Source organism: Leucoraja erinacea, chromosome 35, assembly GCF_028641065.1.
Source record: "Leucoraja erinacea ecotype New England chromosome 35, Leri_hhj_1, whole genome shotgun sequence".
NCBI lineage: Eukaryota > Metazoa > Chordata > Chondrichthyes > Rajiformes > Rajidae > Leucoraja > Leucoraja erinaceus.
In genome coordinates, this window is record NC_073411.1 from 6220951 (window position 1) to 6241332 (window position 20382).

Sequence of the window (20382 nt, forward strand, 5' to 3'; positions counted from 1 at the left end):
TAACAAATAAACGGGGTATGGTTCTTCTAAGGAAGATCTTTCCTTTTTCCCCCACAGCATCGGAGTTGGAGGAGGTGGTGGTGGCGACGGATGGCGGGCGTTACGACGTGTCGCTGGCTCGGCGCTCGCGGCACGCCGTGTACTGGCAGGAGGCCACCAGCGAAGTCCGCCGCTGCACCTGGTTCTATAAGAGCGACAAGGACAGCAGGTTTAACCCCTACACTGAGGAGTGCAGCCAGAAGATCGAGGTACACTAGCCCACACCCGTCCCATCTGGCCTCCCATCTCCACCGTGGCGCAGCGGTAGAGTTGCTGCCTTGCAGCTCGTGGAAGCGCTGGAGACCCGGGTTCGATCCCGACCACGGGTGCTGCCTGTACTGAGTTTGTACGTTCTCCCCATGAATGCGTGCGTTTTCTCAGGGATTTTCGGATTCCTCCCACACTCCAAAGACGTACAGGTCTATAGGTAAATTGGCTTGGTATAAGTGTAAATTGTCCATAGTGTTAATGAGCAGGAAAGTGTTAATGTGCGGGGATCGCTGGCCGGTGTGGACTCAGCCTGTTTCTGCACTGTATCTCTAAACTAAATCTTGCCCAGCCAGTGTTGGAGCCCTGTGTCACTGGCTGTCTGCCCCCTTTGTAGTCCTGCCTTCACCTCTCTCCTGCAGCTCCTTGCACTGGCGAGAACACATCACAGACACTCCTCTGGCATGTTATAGAGTCGGACAGCGTGGACACGGGCCCTTCAGCTCAACTCTTATCCTGGCCTTGAAATATGGATTTCAAGAGTGTTTGATCTCCATGTGTAACAACAACTGAATGATGAAATTCTCGCGTGCATCCCACCATGACAACTAGGATACTCAAACTTAGCCGATCCCATGAATAAATCTGCAACTTTAATATCAGTATGAGAGTCGTATGGAACGGAAATAAACCCTTCGGCCCAACTTCCCCATGCTGACCAAGATGCTGTTCCTTCCCACCTGCCCGGGTTGGGCTAATATCCTGCTAAACCGTTCCTATCCACATCACCAGGAAAAACACAAGGAAAGCCCAAGGTACACAAAAATGCTGGAGAAACTCAGCGGGTGCAGCAGCATCTATGGAGCAAAGGAAATAGGCAACTGAACAGACGATTTCAGACTGAAGAAGGGTTTCGGCCCGAAACGTTGCCTATTTCCTTCGCTCCATAGATGCTGCTGCACCCGCTGAGTTTCTCCAGCATTTTTGTGTACCTTCGATTTTCCAGCATCTGCAGTTCCTTCTTGAACACAAGGAAAGCCCACCTGGTTCACCAGTGTCTTTCAGGGTAAGAAATTGACTTCCCAGCCCTAGTCCGAAACCTCGCCTATCCACGTTCTCCAGAGATGACTTTAGTTAATTGTCACGTGTACAGAGAAGAGCTTTTGTTGCGTGCTAACCAGTCAGCGGAAAGACGATACATGATTACAACCGAGTCATCCACAGTGCGCAGATACATGATAACGTGAATGACATTTGTGCAAGACATAGCTCAGTAAAGTCTGATCCAAGATAGAGGGTCTCCGATGAGGTACATGTAGGTATCTAACAGATAGGTAGCTGCTGCCTGACCCGCTGAGTTACTCCAACACTTTGTGTCCATTTCTAACAAACTCCAAACCTGCAAGCAGCATTTATAACCTAAATAGAGTCATAGAGTGATATAAGTGTGGAAACGGGCCCAACCTGCCCACACTGTCCAAAATGATCCAGCTACACTTGTCCCACTTGCCTGCGCTTGGTCCATATCCCTCCAAACTTATCCTATCAAAGTACCTGCTAACTGTTTCTTAAATGCTGGGATAGTCCCAGCCTCAACTACCTCCTCCGACAGCTTGTTCCATACACCCACCATCCTTTGTGTGAAAATGTTACCCCTCAGATTCCTTTTAAATCTTTTCCCCTTCACCTTGAACTCATGTCCTCTGGTCCTCGATTCCCCTACTCTGGGCAGCAGGAGTATGAAGCAAGAGTAAGAAAATGAAATGGAAAATAAAATTAAATGAAATGACCCTCTGTTCAGGAATAAATTGGTGATGGACAGTGACTTTTGGGCAAGCCAGTAATAGACAATAGTAGCAGGAGTAGGCCATTTGTCCCTTCGAGCCGGCACCTCCATTTAATGTGATCATGGCTGATCATCCGTAATCAGTACCCCGTTCCTGTGTTCTCCCCTGATTTTTCAGAGCCCTATCTAGCTCTCTCTTGAAAGTATCCATAGAACCTGCCTCCACCGCCCTCTGAGGCAGAGAATGCCACAGACACGCCACTCTCTGTGAGAAAAAGTGTTTCCTCGTCTCCGTTCTAAATGGCTTACTCCTTATTCTTAAACTGTGGCCCCTGGTTCTGGACTCCCCCAAACATCGGGAACATGTTTCCTGCCTCTAGCGTGTCCAAGCCATTAAGCCCTTAATAATCTTTATATGTTTCAATAACGTCTGCCGTCTGTAAATAATTTAAAGTGCTGTTTGACGATAAGGTTCCTCGGTCCCAGCCTGATGGAAATTCGTGACTCTCCACAGAATTCGTACAAGGAGGCAGTGCTAACGAACGAATGGAACAGGAGGGTGGAGTTCTCCACGGGAGAAGTCATTATCCTGCACAATCCAAAGGTGACCGACCGACCGACAGCAGCGGCCGTGGGCCCTCACGTAGCGTTGAGGCAAAGCCGGGATTTTCATGTGACATTCGAGTGCCTTGTGCTGTGGCTATGCTCGGATTGGGATGCCTTCCTGACCCACTAATTGAAACATTGGAAGGAGACCTCTAAGTACAGAGTTGTTAGTAGTTGCTGAGGCGCTGGTCAGGCCGTATTTGGAATATTGTGAGCAATTATGGGCACCGTATCTGAGGAAGGATGTGCTGGCTCTGGAGAGGGTCCAGAGCGAGGTTTACAAGAATGATCCCAGGAATGAGTAGGTTAACATATGATGAGCGTTTGACAGCACTGGGCCTGTACTCGCTGGAGTTTACAAGCATGAGGGTGAGGGGGGGGACCTCATTGAAACATACAAAATAGTGAAAGGCTTGGATAGAATGGATGTGGAGAGGATGTTCCCACCAGTGGGAGAGTCTAGGTCACAGCCTCAGAATTGAAGGACGTTCTTTTAGGAAGGAGATGAGGGGAAATATCATTAGTCAGAGGGTGGTGAATCTATGGATTATTTTCCCACAGAAGGCTGTGGAGGACGTGCCAGTGGATATTTTTAAGCAGAGGTAGATAGATTCTTGATTAGTACTGGTGTCGGAGGTTGTGGGGAGAAGGCAGGAGAATGGGGTTGAGAGGGAGAGTTAGATCAGCGATGATTGAGCAGCGGAGTAGACTTGATGGGCCGGTTGGCCTAATTCTACTCCTATCATTTAGACAATAGGTGCAGGAGTAGGCCATTTGGCCCTTTGAGCCAGCGCCGCCATTCAGTGTGATCATGGCTGATCAACCCCAATCAGTACCCCGTTCCTGCCTTCTCCCCATATCCCCTGACTCGGCTATCTTTATTTAGCTCAGTCTAGACAGTTTCCAGAGAACTGGCCTCCGTCGCCCTCTGAGGCAGAGAATTCCACACTCACAACTCTCTGTGTGAAACTTATCACCTTATGCCACTTCATGGAGTCTTAAAACAAGAAAACAAGTCCTTAAGACCAGGGATAACTCCTCGAAGTAAACCCTTTTATTTTAAATATTAGAAAGCTCCCGCAGCTGCACCACTGTGCTGCCCTTGTGGGGCACATGTATTACTTGTTGTTGTGGTAACGTGTGTTTTGCTTCTCTTCCCCCCTCTCACCCTCGCTCTCCCTCGATCTCTCTCCTCTCCCTCGATCTCTGGCCCCACCGCCTCAGCTCATGATGCATTTCCAACCCTCTGGCTTGCTGGATGAGTGGGGCTCGGCCTCGGCGGAGCTGAGCAAGCCCTGGGCGGTGAAGAGGGGCACAGAGCAGACGTACGGGGACATCTACGCCGGTGAACCGGTGAAGGTGGATCACTTGGTCTTCATGGTGCACGGAATCGGACCGGCGTGTGACATTCGATTCCGTAGCATCATTCAATGCGGTGAGTCTTGTCCTTGGACACAACATGCTCAAAGGCTACCTTTGCCTTCTGCCCACTTGGGCTGCAGGTTGCCGAGTTTTTTTTGGGTTTTTTTTAAAAGCCCATTCTCCCCTTCTCCGCAGTGAATGATTTTCGGAACGCTTCACTCAACCTGCTGCAAACGCACTTCAAGAAGGCACAGGATGAACAGAAGGTTGGTCGCGTGGAGTTTCTGCCAGTCAACTGGTACTGCACTTTGCATGGAGAGGCAACCGGGGTGGATGAGTGAGTGTCTACATTTCCGATACACTAAATAACGTGTGTCTGCACGCTGTATGCATCCACTGCTTGCAGCCTTGTACCCTGTACGTCCTGTATTTGTGCTTGTGCACACGCGCGGGTGTGCGAGTTAGTTAGTTAATGTATTGTCAGCTGTACCAAGGTACCGTGAAAAGCTCGTGTGCGTGAAGACACAGGAAATAGAACGCTATTTTATATTGATTTGGATGGAAACATAGAAAATAGCTGCTTCGAGCCATTCAATACGATCATGGCTGATCATCCAAAATCAGTACCCCGTTTCTGTTTTTACCCCATATCTCCTGATTCCATTCGCCCTAAGAGCTAAATCCAACTCACTCCTGAAAACATGCAGTGAATTGGCCTCCACTGCCTTCTGTGGCAGATATTTCCACAGATTCACAACTCTCTGGGTGAAAACGTTTTTCCTCAACTCAGTCTTAAATGGCCTACCCTTCATTCTTAAACTGTGATCCCTGGTTCTGGACTCCCCAACATTGGGAACATTTTTCCTGCATATAGCCTGTCCAATCCAAGAAATGTATATGTTTCTATAAGATTCCCTCTCATCCTCCTAAATTCCAGTGAATACAAGCTCAGCTGACCCATTCTTTCATCATATGTCAGTCCCGCCATCCCGGGAATTAAGCTTGTGAACCTACGCTGCACTCCCTCAATAGCAATAATGTCCTTCCTCGAATTAGGAGACCAAAATTGCACACAATACTCCAGGTGCAGTCTTACCAGGGCCCTGTACAACTACAGTAGGACCTCCTTGCTCCCATACTCGAATCCTCTGAAGGCGCAATGAAGCCAACACATGAAGGAGGCTTGGGTTGAATATAACCACAGCATGGAGTGTTTGGACCGAATGGCTTGAATAAATGTGGAGAGGATGTTTCTACGTGGAAGAGTCTAGGACCAGAGGGCACACACAGCCTGTGATGAGTGTTTGCCGGCACTGGGCCTGTACTCACTAGAGTTTGAAGAAGGAGGGGGGACCTCATTGAAACATACAGAATAATAAAAGGCTTGGATAGAGTGTATGTGGAGAGGATGTTTCCACTAGTGGGAGTGTCTAGGACTAGAGGTCACAGCCTCAGAAATAAAGGACGGTCTTTTCGGAAGGAGATGAGGAGGAATTTCTTTAGTCAGGGTGGTGAATCTGTGGAATTCATTCATTGCCACAGAAGGCAGTGATGGCCAAGTTAATGAGTGTTTTTAAGTAGAGATTGACAGGTTGTTAGTAAAGGGGTTGAAGGTTATGGGGAGAAGGCAGAAGAATGGGATTGAGAGGGAAAGATAGATCAGCCGTGATTGAGTGGCAGAGTAGACACGATGGCTTAATTCTGCTCCTATGACTTATGAACTTATCCCATACCATATACCCTGTGTCTGTGTGTGCAGGTTGATGAAAATACCCCAATGTAAGTGAGAAATAGTTCTGCGTCTTAATCATTTGAAAATAATTTAAATCAAGTAAGAAACTGCGTGTGTGTGTGTGTGTGTGTACTTGGAAATTGCACGCAGGTAAACGTTTGCTGCATGTTTGTGCATGCTTCCAGGTAACCTGTTGTCTGCTCCAGGTACATTCTGCGTACATCGTTGTGGTCTCAGAGTTCCAGTTCTATCGTGCTCGGGGACGGAGCGGGTGGCTGGACACACGCGTGTCCACGCCTCCTCTCAGTGGTGGTTGTACATCTGCCAACGTTAGCTTATTCCGTACAGGTTGAGAGGCAGAGACTCTCTCACCCATCCCACCCCATCTACCCAAGCCACCCACTTGGAGAAGGTGTATGGGGGGGGGGGGGGGGGGGGGGGAGTAGATCAAGTGGGACTCTACCCTAACCAAACCTCGCCAGTTAGCATAGAAATCCACAATATTCTTCATTGCGTTGACTCGGTGGGAGCAGGGAGAGTGGAACCCTGACTGGGTTGTGGGGAACCAGCGATTACGGTCCGTTTTGTTTTTCAATTTCGAGATGCAGCGCGGAAACCGTCCTTCGTCCCACTGAGTCCGCGCCGACCAGCGATCCCCGCTCACTAACACTATCCTCTACACACTGGGGGCAATTTTACATTTGCACCAAACCAATTAACCTGCAAACCGGTTGGTCTTTGGAGCGTGGGAGGAAACCGAAGATCTCGGAGAAAACCCACGCAGGTCACGGGGAGAACGAACAAACTCCGTACAGACAAGCACCCGTAGCCAGGATCGAACCCGGGTCTCTGGCGCTGTGAGGCAGTAGCTCTAACACTGTGCCACTGTGCCATCTGCAGAACAAAAAAAACGGATCAGGCCATTCAGGGTTAAGAGGGAAATATCTTCACTCACACAGGGCAGTGAACCCTTGGAGTTCTGTATTCCAGAGGGCTGTGGAGATTCTAGCCCCGAGTATATTTGCATTGAAACAAATAAGATTATTAAGGGTTTGGACACGCTAGAGGCAGGAACCATGTTCCCGATGTTGGGGGAGTCCAGAACCAGGGGCCACAGAATAAGGGGTAAGCCATTTAGAACGGAGATGAGGAAAAACGTTTTCACACAGAGGGTTGCGAATCTGTGGGATTCTCTGCCTCGGAAGGCAGTGGAGGACAATTCTCTGGATGCTTTCAAGAGAGAATTCGATAGGGTTCTTAAAGATAGTGGAGTCGGGGGATATGGGGAGAAGGCAGGAACGGAGTACTGATTGTGGATGATCAGCCATGATCACAGTGAATGATCGGTGCTGGCTCGAAGGGCCGAATGGCTAACTCCTTCACTAATTGTCTATTGTTCGGTAGGTTGCGGCAACGGTGGGTGGGGGGGGGGGGGGATGATGAGAGGTGTTAACATAGAACATTGCAGCACAAGAACAGGCCCTTCGGCCCACATCATCTGTGCTGAACATATCACCATGACCAGCTCTTATCTACCCACATATTATCCAGATCCCTCAATCCTCCGCAGATCCATTTGCTTATGCAATAGTATATTAAATGCACTATCATATCTGCTACAACCACTGCTACAACTACAGCAGTGTTTTCCAGGCCCGCGTAATCATTGGTGTGTTAAAAATGAAATCCTTGCTCAGATCTGTGGCCCACAACTGCTCACAATGCCCCCAATTAATCTGCTGGTGCCTTTGTCCCGGGTCCCGCCCTGACTCCCCCTCTCTCGCTTCCTCCCGCCAGGGACATCCGGAGGATCACGCTGCCGAGCATCGGACGCCTGCGGCACTTCACCAACGAGACCCTGCTCGACCTCTTCTTCTACAACAGCCCCACCTACTGCCAGACCATCGTGGACACGGTGGCCAGTGAGATGAACCAGCTCCTCGCACTCTTCCAGCAACGCAATCCCCACTTCAGCGGAGGCGTGTCGGTGACGGGACACAGTCTTGGTAAAGTAGCAATGTTGGTCAGCCCAGGGAGCAATCCTCAACCCCAAACGTCAGGACCCACTGATGTTCCTCCAGCATGTTGGGTCTATTTACATTGGCCCTTCTGCCCACAATGTCTGTGCCGAACATGATACCAACACATTATCCGTCTGCACATAACCCATATCCCTCCACTCCCTGCATATCCATGTGCCTATCCGGAAGTCTCTTAAATCCCACTATCATATCTGCCCCGTTCATCACCGCCGGCAGTGTGTTCAACACAATCGCCACACGGTATCTTTACAAAAACTTGCCACGCAAGCCTCCTTTAAACGTTGATTTCTCAACTATCAAATAACTCCCGCTTTCCTTCCTCCACCCTATTTGGCCTGCTAGTTCCACTGTTCGCATCCCTATATCCCTGTCATTAGCGCATCTTCCCCCCCCCCGCCAACAATGGACCATTGTGGACTCCACCCTTCATCTGTTGCCAGCCCTGTGTTGTCCTGGTCTTCTCTATCGTTCAGTCGGAAGAAGGTTTCCAACCCGAAACGGCACCTATTCCTTTTCTCCATTGGTGCCGCCTGACCCGCTGAGTTACTCCAGCGTTTTGTGTCTGTCTTCCTTCCTATACACATTGGCCATCTCACCTTCAAGCTATGTCCTCTGGTATTTGTTTTTTGTTACAATAGACAATAGGTGCAGGAGTAGGCCATTCGGCCCGTCGGGCCAGCACCGCCATTCAATGTGACCATGTGCGGAGTTTGCATGTTCTTCCTGTGACCTGCGCTGGGGAGAAGGCAGGAGAACGGGGTTGAGAGGGTAAAATAGATCGGCCATAATAGAATGGTGGAGTAGACCTGATGGGCGGAATTGCCTAATTCTGCTCCCATGCTTTATCTAATGACTGCTCCAGTTTCCTCCCACATCCCAAAGACGTGCGGGTTTGTAGGTTAAACTGCCTCTGTAGGTTGCCCCTAGTGTGTAGGGAGTGGACGAGAAACTGGGATAATGTAGAATTAGCGTGAACAGATGATCGACAGTCACGTGGACTTTGTTGGCCAAAGGGCTTGTTGCCGTGCCATGTCCTAAACTAAACTAAATGTGTGTTCTTCTCCTCAGGTTCCTTGATTCTCTTCGACATACTGACAAACCAGGTAGATCCCAGCTCCAAAGAACCAGCACCAAGGCAATCACTTCCAAATGGGAATTGCCATTCCCGCACTAAGGTACTTCCTGGTATTCCAAGGATAGAAGCATAGAAAATAGGTGCAGGAGTAGGCCATTTGGCCCTTTGAGCCAGCAACACCATTCAATATGATCATGGCTGATCATCCAACTCAGTACCCCGCCTCTGCTTTCTTCCCATATCCCTTGATTCTGTTAGCCCTAGGCTATCTCTAACTCTCTCTTGAAAACATCCAGCGAATTGGCCTCCACTGCCCTCTGTGGTAGAGAATCCCACAGATTCACAACTCTCTGGCTGAAAATGTGTTTTTTCCTCGTTTGTAAATGCCATCTCCCCTTATTCTTAAAATGAATTATTTATGTCAGTATTTTGGGTACTGAGATGAGATTTAATTTCCCAAGGATGAGGTTTAAATTCCCAAGAGCACAGTGTGCGGACAATAAATGGGTTGGATTGGGAATGGGATGACCAATCTCCAGTCAAAGTCTTTATTTTAAGTTTGCTTTTACTTTTAGAGATACTTGTCCAATATTTTTGCTGACACAAAGAACTGCAGATACTGGTTTACAAAAAGAGGACAGAGAGTGCTGGAGTAACTCAGCTGGTCAGGCAGCATCTCTGGAGAACATGGATAGGCAAAGTTTCAGGAGCGACAGTCTAGATCTCTGTGTCCCAGACTCGAGTTGCACGTAGCAACATAGAAAATAGGTGCAGGAGTAGGCCATTCGGCCCTTCGAGCTGCCACCGTGATTCAATATGATCATGGCTGATCATCCAACTCAGTATCCCGTACCTGCCTTCTCTCCATACCCGCTGATCCCTTTAGCCACAAGGGCCACATCTAACTACCTCTTAAATATAGCCATTGAACTGGCCTCAACTACCTTCTGTGGCAGAGAGTTCCAAAGATTCACCACTCTCTGTGTGAAAAATGTTTTTCTCATCTCGGTCCTAAAAGACTTCCCTCTTATCCTTAAGCTGTGACCCCTTGTCCTGGACTTCCCCAACATCGGGAACAATCTTCCTGCATCTAGCCTGTCCAACCCCTTAAGAATTTTGTAAGTTTCTATAAGATCAATCTCCTAAATTCTATCAGTATACAGCAAGCCATGTGGAACATGCATGCCATGTAGTCTCAAGAGCAGGCCCACAATGTCTTTGCTGAACATGATGCCAAGGCCATCTCTGATCCAGCAGTTCACCCATTTCACCACGTACCCTCTCTGCACGTACCCCGCCCATAAACCTCTATGAATTGAGTGTGAATGAGATGGCTCCACAGCTGGAGCTGATGCTGCCCCCAGCTCCTTGGTCCCAGAGGAATCTCCAAGTCCCCAACACTAAGTCGCAGCCGGCCCGTATCTTTGGTCCACGTTCGGGGTGGAGGTTGTTTGCCAAGAGCTTGCCCGCAGCTGAAGTTTTTTGTTTCTCTCTTTCCCGTTGAACGCCACAGAACGTAAGAAGCTTGGAAGAAGCTCTGAAAACGCACGGGTTATCCGAGTTCCACAGCGTCCTGGAAAGGGAGAGGTTGGATTTCGACTCGCTGGTAAGATCTGTCTGAAAATCTGAGGAAAGACATTCTTGCCATAGAGGGAATACAGAGAAAATTCACCAGACTGATTCCTGGGATGTCAGGACTTTCATATGAAGAAAGACTGGATAGAGTGGGTTTGTACGCGCTAGAATTTACAAGATTGAGGGGGGATCTTATAGAAACGTACAAAATTCTTAAGGGGTTGGACAGGCTAGATGCAGGAAGATTGTTCCCGATGTTGGGGAAGTCCAGGACAAGGGGTCACAGCTTAAGGATAAGGGGGAAATCCTTTAAAACCGAGATGAGAAGAACATTTTTTCACACAGAGTGGTGAATCTCTGGAATTCTCTGCCACAGAAGGTAGTTGCGGCCAGTTCATTGGCTATATTTAAGAGTTAGATGTGGCCTTTGTGGCTAAAGGGATCAGGGGGTATGGAGAGAAGGCAGGTACGGGATACTGAGTTGGATGATCAGCCATGATTATATTGAATGGCGGTGCAGGCTCGAAGGGCCGAATGGCCTACTCCTGCACCTATTTTCTATGTTTCTATGATGCTGCTGCCTGTCCCACTGAGTTACTCCAGCACTTTGTGTCTATATTCAATCAATAAATCAGCACTTTGACCTTGTTTTTCCCCTTTATATTTAAATAATGATCCCACCAGCTGGTGTAGACACAAGAAAATGCATGATGCTGGTTTGCATTTCACAAAAGACACAGAGTTGGAGTAACTCAGCGGGTCAGGGGTCATCTCCGGAGAAGGTGAACAAAAGTGCTGGTGAAACTCAGCGGGTGCAGCAGCAGCATCTATGGAGCGAAGGAAATGGGCAACGTTTCGTCCCGAAACGTTGCCCATTTCCTTCGCTCCATAGATGCTGCTGCTCCCGCTGAGTTTCTCCAGCACTTTTGTCTACCTTCGATTTTCCAGCATCTGCAGTTCCTTCTTAAACACCAGCATCTCCGGAGAACAGGGATAGGTGATAGCTGGTCAGCTGCTCCTGGAGGTACCGAGGTCTAGTCGGAGGCTCAGAGGGGATAGAGCCTTCTCTGTTGCTGCTCCGGCACTCTGGAACACCCTGCCGTTGCACATCAGACAGGCCCCCTCATTGTCCATCTTCAAATCCAGTGTTAAAACCCATTTGTACTCCCTGGCTTTTGACCATGCCTGAGGCTTTGCTTCTGTTTGTGGTGTTTTTGATGTTTCTTTATTTTACATGTCTTTTCCTACTATTTCTTTTGATTGGTATTTTTGGTGTGTATTAACTTTTTTGTCAATGATTAGTGATGTACAGCACTTTGTTGCAGCTATGTTTGTTTTTAAAGTGCTCTATAAATAAAATTATTATTATTATTATTATGTTTCGGGTGGGGAACCTTCTTCAGACTGCTTGAAGTAAGGTGGGGGGAGGAAAGCTAGAAGAGAGATGGAAGCGGGCCAAAGTCAGTGATAGGCAGGGGCGGCACGGTGGCGCAGCGGTAGAGTTGCTGCCTCACAGCGCCAGTGACTCGGGATCGATCCTTACTACAGGTGCTGTCTTTACGGAGTTTGCACGTTCTCCCCGTGACCTGCCTGGGTTTTCTCCACGATCTCCAGTTTCCTCCCCCACTCCAAAGACGTACAGGTTTGAAGGTTAATCGGGGAAGATTGTAAATTGTCCCTCGTGTGTAAGGGATTAGTGGTTCAGTGACCGACGTGGCTGCTGAAAGCGCTGCCGACAAACCTCAGTTTACAGCACGCTTTTGATGAAATCTACACTGATTTGGAGACTAAATCGGTAAATGCAACAACACCATCCGTCTTTAGTACGCAAAAGATTTAACCCCACCTGATCATTAGCCAGATGTTTAAGAAGTAGAAACAACTTCATATGATGTCAGGCGAAACAAAAAACCATCGCTGAAGGGCGATGTATTTTATCCACCTCTCACTTGCCGGGAAAAGACACAAAGTGCTGCGTTAAGAGATGCGGCCTGACCTGCGGAGTTACTCCGGCACTTTGTGCCTATCTTCTTTATATACCAGCATATGCAGTTCCATTCTACCCACTCGGGTATTAGTTTAGTGTCATTTAGACAAGTCATGCTTTTATTGACATGTGTCCCAGATAGGACAATGAAATTCTTGCTTGCTGCAGCACAACAGACTATTTTAGGCATAAATACAGATCAGATCAGTGTGACCATACACCATAGAATATATATATATATATATATATATATATATATATATATATATATATATATATATATATATATATATATATATATATATATATATATATATGTATATGTATATATATATATATATATGTATATATATATATGTATATGTATATATATATATATATATATATATATATATATATATATATATATATATATATATATATATATATATATATTATATATATATATATATATATATATATATATATATACACATACACATACACATGAATAAACAGATAAAGTGCTTTAGGCTGTTATAGTTCATAGTTCGTTTGAAGTAGTGTTTAATAGCCTGATGGCTGTGGGGAAGCAGCTATTCCTGTACCTGGATGTTGCAGATTTCAGGCTCCTGTACCTTCTACCTGATGGCAGCAGAGAGATGAGTGTGTGGCCAGGATGGTGTGGGTCCTTGATGATGCTGGCAGCCTTTTTGAGGCAGCGACTGCGATAGATCCCCTCGATGGTAGGGAGGTCAGAGCCAATGATGGACTGGGCAGTGATTATAACTTTTTGCAGCCTTTTCCGCTCTGGTTGCCGAACCAAGCCACGATGCAACCGGTCAGCATGCTCTCTACTGTGTAGCAATGTTACAAAATTTTGAGATTTAAAAAATCAAGTCTGCAATTTATCCCATTAGATAAAGCATAACAATAAGTTTAATTTGACACCTAATTCACTTTCATATCTCAAGTAATAAAAATGTTATGGCCATTTTCATACTCGGAAATTAGCATCTTGTTCCCTATTGATTTTCTATGGACATAACAAAAAAGCTGTGATCGTGGACAGTCAAAAGCCCATAACCTTCTTAAAAATTAAGAGAACTGAATGAAATTTTCAGTTATCATAGATTGAAGCATTCTGAAACAATTATAAAATAATCTTACTTGGATGACCTGAAATTAAAGCATATAATTAGTTAGTTACCCAATTGTAGCTAATTTCAAACTTCACTTACTAGATCTAAACATCTATCCATTTCTTAATAAATGATTAACATTTTTAAATAGCCCAAGTGTCCAAATAATATTCACAAATAATTCACAATAAAACATGATTTTTAAATCTCATTTACATCAATTTATAGGCCAAATGGAAGGAATTTAGTGTTCAATTGCTGTAAATTAAAGTCAATTTAAATCGGCTTTCTAGTGGGTTCCTGTGAACGCGCTGGTTTAGAACGTTCACATTGCGCTGGATTTGTGCCCTCAAATGCCCAGAAAAATACTGCAGGATATAAAGAGCCCAAAATGAACTACTCGCTATAGAAAACTTTATATACAGGGTTATATACATGCCCCATTTAATGTAAAAATAAGGTACATACCTTTAATTGTTTGCTTTATAAAACCCTGGGGCTGCGAGAGGTTGCGGAGTGAGAGAGTGATTTTTAAACTACTATAAATATTATACAAGGCCATAAAAACTAATAATACCTTTTGCGACGGGGTCTTCCAGCGATTTTCCGTTAATGATTTATTAGGCTGAACATTTTCGATTGGAACAGCCTAGTAAAAATCGCGTTTCAAACCTGCCCCTTCTAAACAGCGCCAAAATCACACACAAGGGGTGGGGCAGATGCTCAGCCACGATTCGGGTAGGTTTTGTAACATACCTATACTGTGCACCTGTAGAAGTTCGAGAGAGTCCTCCTTGACATACCGACTCTCCGTAATCTTCTCAGGAAGTAGAGGCGCTGATGTGCTTTCTTTATGATTGCATCAGTGTTCTGGGACCAGGAGAGATCTTCGGAAATATGCATGCCCAGGAATTTGAAGTCTAGAGATTCAGCGCGGAAACTGGGCGTTCAGGCCACCGAGCCCGCGCAGACCAGCGATCCCTGTACGCTAGCACCATCCTACACACTAGCAGAAATTTACAATTTAAACCGATCCAATTAACCTCCAAACCTGTACGTCTTTGGAGTGTGGGAGAAAACTAGAGATCCCGGAGAAAACCCACGCAGGTTTCGGGTACGGACAAGCACCCGTAGTCAGGTTGGAACCCGGGTCTCTGGCGCTGTTAGGCAGCAACTCTACCGCTGAGCCACCGTGACGCCCCAGATGGAGACAGGAGGGACTGCAGATGCTGGAATCCTGAACAAAACCTGGAGTAACTCAGCAGGCCAGGCAGCATCTACGGAGGGATTCTTTGGTGTAAACCAGCATCTGCAGTTCCTTTCTGTTAAATTAACCTTGTAAACCTACGCTGCACTCCCTCAATAGCAAGAATGTCCTTCCTCAAATTAGGGGATCAAAACTGCACACAATACTCCAGGTGTGGTCTCACTAGGGCTCTGTACAACTGCAGAAGGATCTCTTTGCTCCTATATTCGATTCCTCGTGTTATAAAGGCCAACATGCCATTCGCTTTCTTCGCTGCCTGCTGTACCTGCATGCTTACTTTCATAGACTGATGTACAAGTACCCCCAGATCCCGTTGTACTTCCCCTTTTCCCAACTTGACGCCATTTAGATAGTAATCTGCCCTCCTGTTTTTCCTACCAAAGTGGATAACCTCACATTTATCCGCATTAAACTTTATCTGCCATGCATCTGCCCACTCCCCCAGCCTGTCCAAGTCACCCTGTATTCTCATAGCAATATGTAAAACAAATGTTTTCCCCTTGCCAGGTGTTGTGTTCCGATGCTGATCTGAAGGAATTGGGGATTCCTCTGGGACCAAGGAAGAAAATCCTTAGTTTGGCAAAGAAGTTGGCCCCTGGCCAGGTAAGCCATGCTGGTCGATAACTCGGTGGCAGTGTGCCATGCTGAATCTCTGTGTAAAGTGTGGTTGGCAGGAATGTTTCATGTACATGAGGTGCTTGATAGTCCAAGATGCACAATGTAAGCACTGAGCCAACCAGCGGGAGATGCCAGAGGAGGTAGTTGAGGCAGATACAGTAATAACATTAAAAATACATTGTGATAGGTACATGGATGGGAATGGCTTAGAGGGACATGGATCAATTGTGAGCAAATGGGACTAACTTGGATGAGGAATCTTGGTGAGCATGGACAAGTTGGGCCACGGGGATTATTTTTGTGCTGTGCTCCTCTCCCCTGTAAATTGGTTAACTTTCCAAAATGGGAAAATAGAAAGTTTTTGGATGGAAGTATTCAGCGTCATCTCCAAAACACTGAAAATCCCATTAGTCAGACCCAAAATTGATAATACTGGGAATATCAGAGGCATGTAGCAATCTAACGGTCTCTCAACGACTCTTTCTCAATTACGGTCTAATATCAGCAAAAAAACCTGTACTTAAATTCTGGAAAAAAACTGCAGTCCCTCCAGTGATGATGTGGATTACAGAAATGACGGCTACACTACATCTAGAGCGAATTAGGCTTGTCTTGAATGATAAACTGGACCAATTTTTAAAAATATGGGCTCCTTTTATTGAATTTCTTGTGCAACACAATGGTTGAACACAAATTGGAAACTGATCATAGGCTGGGTGAGCGGACGCATGGGTGGGTCAATGGATAAATCTCCTCTCTTTCTTTCTTTCTTTTCTCTCTCTTCTCCGCACTTTTCAATTTAATGTTCTGTTTGGAAAATGTTAAAATCAAAGTTGTTACATTGTCAAGTTTTTTGTACAATTGCTTCCGATAAAATATATATTTTTTAAACTTTCCAAAATGGGGTGATGTTTGAGTTGACACAAGTTTTAGAGTGATGTCAAGTCAAGTCAAGTCGAGTTTATTTGTCACATACACATACGAGATGTGCAGTGAAATGAAAGTGGCAATGCTCGCGGACTTTTGTGCAAAAGACAAACAACAAAACAACCAAACAAATTATAAACACAATCATAACATGCGGGCCAAACCCAGGCATATGGGACTAGTGTAAATGGGGCATGATGGTCAGCATGGTCGAGGCCGTTCCACACTGTATGACTCCACCTCTCAGTGGTTCAGATGGAAGAGAGAGTCACACAGCATGGAAGTACCTTCGGCCCAAATCTTATCCTTGTCGCACGTGTGTGGGTTTCCTCTAGTGCCCTTCATTGCTATTTGTGGGATTCTTTGCCACAGTAGGCAGTGGAGGCCAATTCACTGGAAGGCTTCAAGAGAGAGGTAGATATAGCTCTTGGGGCTAACGGAATATGGGGAGAAAGCAGGATGATTTTGGATGATCAGCCATGATCATATTGAATGGCGGTGCTGGCACGAGAGGCCTAGTGGCCTACTCCAGCACCTATTTCCTCTGTTTCTCTGTTTCTAGTCTGTGTGTCTTTGGCAGGAACGCCGGGAGGAGGAGCAGATGGGCGAGCCGGTGGTGAGGGCCATCCCAGGGAGAGCCAGCATGCCCCAGCAGGAAGGGGGCGCTGGCGAGCAGTCGCGGAGCCCCCTGGCCACCAGAGGCCTGACTCCCCTCAACGACAAACGAGTGGATGTCGGCATCGGGCAGGTGAGCTGCAGCAGGCCGGGAGCCGACACCTCGAGCCGATGTCCATCAGTCCTTGCTTGGTCTTGTTTATAGCGGACAATAAGCAGCCTGCAGTCCGATGCTGGTCAGTAAACCCAACGCACGGATTTGGAAGCAAAAGAACTGCAGGTGCTGCTGTACAAAAAAGTACAGAGTGCTGGAGTAACTCAGCGGGCCAGGCAGCATCTCTGGAGAAATGGATGGCTGGCGTTTCGGATCTGGACCCCTCTTCAGACAACTCCTCAATCAAACTGAAGTTTTAAACTAAACTAAATTAAAATTCAGCCCATCGTTCATGCTCCGAGTTCCACCAGACCAAGTCACTTGATCCAGTCACAGACCTTTCTCCGTAAACTTCCAAACTTATCTTCACCATTTATTTATTCGTTCTTTTTCTTTTAATCCCCCCCCCTCCCCCCCCTCCCCTTCTAAAGGTCATGGTAAATTATCCACATCTCCGCTTCGAGCCCGAGATCTTCTTTGCCTTTGGTTCTCCCATCGGAATGTTCCTGACGGTCCGGGGCCTGAAGAGGATTGATCCCAACTACAAGTTCCCGACGTGCCGGAGATTCTTCAACATCTACCACCCCGTAGGTATCTGCTCCACCATTCGCGGCCAGAACGATAGAGAGTAGCGGAATCACCGATATTGGATATAACGGCAGATATAACACAGAAACATAGAAAACAGGTGCAGGAGAAGGCCATTCGGCCCTTCGAGCCAGCATCGCCATTCAATATGATCATCAGCCAAAATCAGTACCCGGTTCCTGCTTTTCCCCACATATCCCTTGATTCCGTTAGCCCTATGTGGGAATGTGTCTAAACTGCGGGTAGACAGAAGTGGTGGAGAAACTCAGTGGGTGAAGCAGCATCTATGGAGCGAAGGAAATGGGCAACGTTTCGGGCCGAACCCCTTCTTCAGACCTGTCTAAACTGCGGCCAGGTTTACCACGGGGATAAACAGCAGATGCTGGGTCACAAAAGAAAACACATTGGTTTGGTCATTGGGTTGATGAGAGGACGATTTGGTTTTCTCATTCTCTTTCACACGCAGGCCTGGATAGAGTGGATGTGGAGTTGCCACTAGTGGGAGAGACTTGGACCAGAGTTCAGAGCCTCAGAATACAAGGACGTACCTTTAGGAAGAAGAGGAGGAATTTCCTTAGTCAGAGGGTGGTGAATCTGTGGAATTCCTTGCCACAGACGGCTGTGGAGGGCAAGTCAGTGGATATTTTTAAGGCAGAGATTGATAGATTCTTGACTAGTACGGGTGTCGGGGGTTATGGGGAGAAGGCAGGAGAATGGGGTTGAGAGGGAGAGATAGATCAGCCATGATTGAATGGTGGAGTAGACTTGGTGTGCCGAATGGTCTAATTCTGCTCCTATCACTTGTGAACTTACGAACAAAGGAATATATAAAAACTATTGAACTGGGTAGAAAATGATTGAGCAATCTGGTGCTGGATTCCCTTATTGGATAAGTGGTGGTACGATGGCAGCCCCAATAGAGCTGCTGCCTCGCTGTGTCAGAAACCCAGGTTCAATCCTGGCCTCGGGTGCTAGTGGTGTGGAGCCTGCACGCTCTCTTTGTGACCGTGTAAGATCCCTTCTAGATGCCCCAGTTTCCTCCCACACCCCAAAGCCATGCAGCTGGATAGGTTATAGAAAGATGCAATAGAATGCAGGTTAGTTTAGTAAAACAGTGTGGAAACAGGGCCCACGGAGTCCACATTGACCAACAATCACCCTGTACACTAGTTCTATCCTACTCGTTGGAGGCAATTCACAGAAGCCAATGAACCTAAAAACCTCAACATCGTGTGAGGAAACCAGAGCACCTGGAGAAAACCCACACGGTCGCTTGGAGAATGGGCAAACTCTGACCAGACAGCACCCGTAGTCAGGATCGAACCCGGGTCTCTGGCGCTGTGAGGCTGCAACTCTACCGCTGTGCTGGTTTACATACATTAGCTGTTGTCATTGTCCCTCCTATGTGGGTGAATGATTAGAATTGCAGTCGATGGGGAGAATAGGTGGGATTAATGTGAGTGGGTACTTGATGGCTGGTGGTGGCTTGGTGCACCAGAGGTCCTGTTTCTGTGTGGCATGAATCGGACTCCTAAACCAACTTGGCTCATCAGAGGCTTCCTCTGGCATGATGCGTCTCCTGATCGCAACAAAGCTTTTCACTGTACCTCGGTACACGTGCCAATAAACTAAACTGAACAAAACAGGATTCGTCCCTTCCTGAACGTGCAGGCTTTGCAAATGCAATTGGCCCAAGGAAGGTGCAGCAGCGGTAGAGTTGCTGCCTTACACCTCCAGTGACCCAGGTTCGATCCTGACTACAGGGTGCTCTCTGTGCGGAGTTGGTACGTTCTCCCTGTGATTTTCTCCGAGATCTCCAGTTTCCTCCCACACTCCAAAGACGTACAGGTTTGTGTGTTAATTTGCTTGGTATGAATGTAAATTGTTCCTAGTGTGTAGGATAGTGTTCATGTGTGGGGATCGCTGGTCGGCGCGGACTCGGTGGGCCAAAGGGCCTGTTTCCGCACTGTATCTCTAAACTTTTTTTAAAAGGGTCAAGTTTCTCTGGTGGTGAATGCCTCCTTTATTTTTTGTGTGTCCCTTGTCCTCCACAGTTTGACCCGGTGGCTTACAGACTTGAACCTATGATCGTCCCAGAGGTGGAACTGGAGCCCATGTTGATCCCCCATCACAAGGGCAGGAAGAGGATGCACCTGGGTAAGGCACCCGTCCAAGATCACACCCAAACGCCACTCCTCTCGATCAAGCCAAAGTCTCACCATGTTTCCCAGTGACTGGCGACTGTCCACATAATAAAATTCATATGTCATAGGAGCAGAATTAGACCCTTCGGCCAATCGAGTCTACTCCGCCATTCAATCATGGCTGATCTACCTCTCCCTGTAACCCAATCAAGAATCCATCAATCTCCGCCTTAACTACATCCATTGACTTGGCCCCTACAGCCGTCTGTGGCAATGGATTCCAATGACTGGATACTGACCACATAAAGTTTATTGGTAATAGGAGCAGAATTAGGCCATTCGGCCCACAGAGTCTGCTCCGCCATTCTATCATGGCTGATAGAATCTTTCCCGCAACCCCATTCTCCTGGAGCCTTTGACATCCTTACCAATCCATAATCTGTCAATCTTCCCTTTAAAAATGCCCAATTACTTGGTTTCCGCAGCCCTCTGTGGCAGTGAATTCCGCAGATTCACCACCCTCTGACTAAAGAAATA

At 47.0% G+C, this 20382-nt stretch overlaps 1 protein-coding gene across 1 annotated transcript in view; it reads left to right on the forward strand.

Moving 5' to 3' along the window:
• The window catches only part of LOC129713234 (phospholipase DDHD2-like), a 32903-nt gene that overhangs the window by 8543 nt on the left and 3978 nt on the right, over positions 1-20382 (forward strand). Inside the window, 11 exon segments of the mRNA XM_055662168.1 lie at positions 58-248; positions 2547-2636; positions 3863-4073; positions 4196-4337; positions 7530-7738; positions 8843-8949; positions 10363-10455; positions 15307-15402; positions 16925-17092; positions 17545-17700; positions 19756-19858. Of these exon segments, the coding sequence (XP_055518143.1) occupies positions 58-248; positions 2547-2636; positions 3863-4073; positions 4196-4337; positions 7530-7738; positions 8843-8949; positions 10363-10455; positions 15307-15402; positions 16925-17092; positions 17545-17700; positions 19756-19858 (1566 nt within the window).